This window comes from Primulina huaijiensis, chromosome 5, assembly GCF_012295235.1.
Source record: "Primulina huaijiensis isolate GDHJ02 chromosome 5, ASM1229523v2, whole genome shotgun sequence".
Taxonomy (NCBI): domain Eukaryota; kingdom Viridiplantae; phylum Streptophyta; class Magnoliopsida; order Lamiales; family Gesneriaceae; genus Primulina; species Primulina huaijiensis.
Genome location: NC_133310.1, coordinates 1,364,479 through 1,368,188, shown reverse-complemented (window position 1 = coordinate 1,368,188; position 3,710 = coordinate 1,364,479). Strand labels below are relative to the sequence as shown.

At 37.6% G+C, this 3,710-nt stretch overlaps 1 protein-coding gene across 1 annotated transcript; it reads right to left on the bottom strand.

Annotated features, from left to right (window-relative positions):
• Positions 1 to 124: 124 nt before the first annotated feature.
• On the bottom strand, positions 125 to 1,600 carry LOC140977502 (cyclin-dependent kinase inhibitor 6-like). Its single transcript, XM_073442244.1, has 4 exons — positions 1,036 to 1,600; positions 846 to 925; positions 503 to 664; positions 125 to 412 (listed from the first exon to the last, which is right to left on the bottom strand). Exons 1-4 carry the CDS (start codon positions 1,252 to 1,254, stop codon positions 334 to 336), a joined length of 540 nt encoding a protein of 179 aa, XP_073298345.1. The 5' UTR covers positions 1,255 to 1,600; the 3' UTR covers positions 125 to 333.
• Positions 1,601 to 3,710: the final 2,110 nt, after the last annotated feature.

Below are 3,710 nucleotides of genomic sequence, written 5' to 3'. Positions count from 1 at the left end.
ATATATAAAGGCGTACATAAATGAAAACAGTGGCTTAACTGGAATTACAATTACTGGTAAGAAGTACGAGTGGGATTTTTAAAGGTACAACATCAGAGAATTGCAGTGAAAAGAACTCAGCCCGGATACACAAAAAGTAAAATTAGATAATATTGAAGCTTTTGTCCAAAGGGGAATTGTATTTAATTTACTTCTGCTTCTTCTTCTCTACAGATATGATAGTTTCAGAATATACACGCAGAAACTAAACTAGAAGAAACGAGAAAGAAATTAATTTAGTGGAAACAGTACTCACTACCTTTCGGGTGTGCTGGAGGTTAGCTTTCTTCTTCGTCATGGCTGAATTTCTTTGATTTGAACCCACTCGAAGCGACCCTCCAATGGCTCGTCCTTCACTACATCGTAGTTATACCTGTTTGAAAATTTGTATGGTCGAGTGAGATCATGATTCACCTTGCGAGCGAGAGGGGGGTTGGCAGGGATCGGATGTTTAATTGCTTACTTGTCAATGAATTGTTTCTGTAGATTCTTCTCAGCGGAGGAGAAGAATTCTTCGAGATCATCATAGGATGGCATTTCCCCACACGTGAAAAGGCGGCGAGGATCGGTCGATTCGTTTGGCATGGCCATCGACTCCACTTGAATCTCGTACGAGGTTTCGCTCCTGAAAAATTCATGTATCCGAGTATTATTAGCGTTCATCGCGAGGAAGTGAGAAATTAATTCGGGAGAAATTTGAACTTCTAAAGTGCATAATTCTCCTTGTCAAATAATTTGAATTTTGAAATTAAGAGACGAGTTGAGAAAAATCATTACGCTTATCTTTATTATTTTGAATTTTTTACCTCTCTCTCCGATCTGACGTAACGCCATTTGCGGTCACTAAAAATTGATCCACAGTCACTCCATCCTTCTCCTCCTGTACCTGAAAAACGGAATGCAAATTTTTTTTAAAAACCCAAACAGATTTTGAAGTAGAATTATCTGATCAAATCGAATTGCTGCGAGATTTCATTTAGTTCTTCCAGCTCTCACCTTCGCCAGATCACTCGATCCGTTGCTCGAGCAGGAAGACCCCAAAGCACCATAAGAACCAGCGCTCTCGCACGTCGAACTAGGAAGATTCACCGGCATCGCATCAGCCAAACGCCGCGTTTTAAGTTGAAATGAGGGTGACGCTGGTAGCTCCTCCAGTTCTTCTAACCTCAATTTCCTCTTCTTCCCCACCGTCTCCGCCGCCTTCTCCATTACCATCACATCACTCAGTCCCTCACATTCCCTCGAATAGACTAAAAATTTCGTAAGAATATGCCGATCACAATTCACAAACCTTATTTCAACAATTAAGTGCAAACTCGAGCAAGTAAACCTGCAATTGCTCGATTCTGCAAGTACGAGAATGATGCGCAGGGAGAAGAGAAAATTATCTAGTATTTGCAGGGCTTTCTCTGGTAGAGAGCATGAATGAGGAGGTGATGATGATGACGACGTAGATGGTTCTGAAGAGTACAAAGTTGGATCGGTTCAGATTGGATTCTTTCTTGAATACTCCGTTGATAGTAACGATCGATTTTCTCCCGATGAGTGCTCATCCATCCATCCATTGACACGTGTCCATGAAATCGAACCGGTGAAATTTGTGCCGAGTTTTTGTAAAATGTAAACTTTTTATTCTTTCAAGAGTATATTTGGACTAAAATAAGTACTTGTTTGGACGCTTTTGAATCCAATGAATTTGAAATTCTTTAACGAACGTTTTGAAAAGAATTTCGTGTTAATTATTTAGTGTTATTTGATTAAATTAAAAATAATAATATATGTATCACGTATGCATCTTTTAATAGTTAAATATCTAATTACGAGTGTACAATGTCCAATTTTCCACTCAAAATTTAATCATGCACATGTAAAATCCAGGATTTTAGATTTTATCATGATAATATTTTGTACCAAGATTTGCAAGATTTCTGAAATGGAATGGATAATTTTATCTTGAGCATTAATTGGAACTCAAGAATTTAATTAATATCGTGTATATTTTTTTTCGGAATTTGAGATATGCAGAAATATACCGGATATAGATATAAGATTTGATATACCTGGATAAAGATTTAGATTAGATCACGATTCTAGATGAAGATTTGATTCAAATTCAAACGCGCGGATAAACTCGATTGAGATAGCAGCCAACCCCTATAAATAGGAGGGCCTATAACTCGAAAATTCACACCATTTTCTACTCCAAATTTTCGAGTTTATCTCCTAGTTTTCTTAGGATTTTTGAGAGCTTGTTCTCTCCGTGTGCGAAGAAGCGAAGCGCTGCTGCAGTCCAAACCCAAAGCTAGGGTTCGAAATTCCAGTGCAGGATTCCCCTCTATTCACGTTTTTCTCATCAAAGATCAGGTAAGTGGGCTTGTTTTAAATCATTGAATTTTCGGTGCATGTATTTTCGTTTTGTTAAAAAAAAAATACGGTCGAGTACACCTTCTTCTTCTACTCCATTCTTGTGTTAGTTGTCATGTGGTTTTGGACACTGTGAGGATTCGACTAGATATGAGAGGGAATCTCAACCATGACATGACCCTCATACGGTGGGGATATAACCGATTCGGCCTCGCCCCCTTAGAGGAATAAAAATTAGGGACTGATATCAGTAAACCATAGAAAGTTGAGGAATCTCAGTGTCTGGTAAATGTTATGCATGTGATATAAATGATGTTATGAAAATGATGTGTTTCGAAATTTGCATGTTGATATATTGTACTCGAACGGCCCCCACTTGCTGAGTATTTCCCAAAATACTCACCCCTCACTCTCCCCTCCCCAGATAAATCAGAAGAACAAGTGGAGGAAGAAGAGTCGGAACAATTCTGGGGATGGNTATATATATAGACACGCTATATCAGGGCTTTAATATTTAGTCATGTAGGTAGGCTCTACTCTTTTAGTCTGCTTTTTCTGAAAAGATAAAAAGGAGCAGGAATTAAAGGCAACGCATAGAAAGCCATGACCATGGAAATTATATCCACTCTAGCCTATTTTTTGAATGGCGAAACAAGAATGAAACAGCACAAAACTAAAACCAGCCTTTTCTCCTTTTTACTCTTTTTTTCATCTTTTTTTCTAATCCCACCTTCAAATTAAGAGCTGGATTCTTACCAAAAAAAGATTAAACCTAAAATATTGTCTCAGTGAAAGCTTTATTGTTGGTTCAAAGGTGGAACCAACAGGTCCAACGTTGAATACGGTGATCATCTTTTTTGTTTGAGCAAAAATATCTTAGGTATAATCTTTCCACAAATCGGGGCGAGGACGAGCACTGCACAAGATCTACATTAGTATTAAGCCTCTATGGATATGCCACAGTGGTATAATATTAGGAGGATAATAAGAGTATCGGCTTGTTCGAACTCATTCAATTTTCGAGAAGACAAATTTATTCTGTAAGTCAAGGACTCGTGATCGACTTGACCCTGAACGTCTACTCCGAGTGTATATTTGTTGGAAAATTTTGATGCTTAATGAATGAAAATTAAGCAAATTAATCAATGTGTTTGATTGGAAAAATTCGAAAAGAAAAACGAAGCTTAATGAACGAATATTAAGTTCGGTGGTTCTTAATTAAACTCGAAACGAGTTCATCAAAAGTTGAAAGAAACTCAAACGAGTAGTCGGAACATGTAAGGGACGAAAAAGAAAAAAAAAATTAA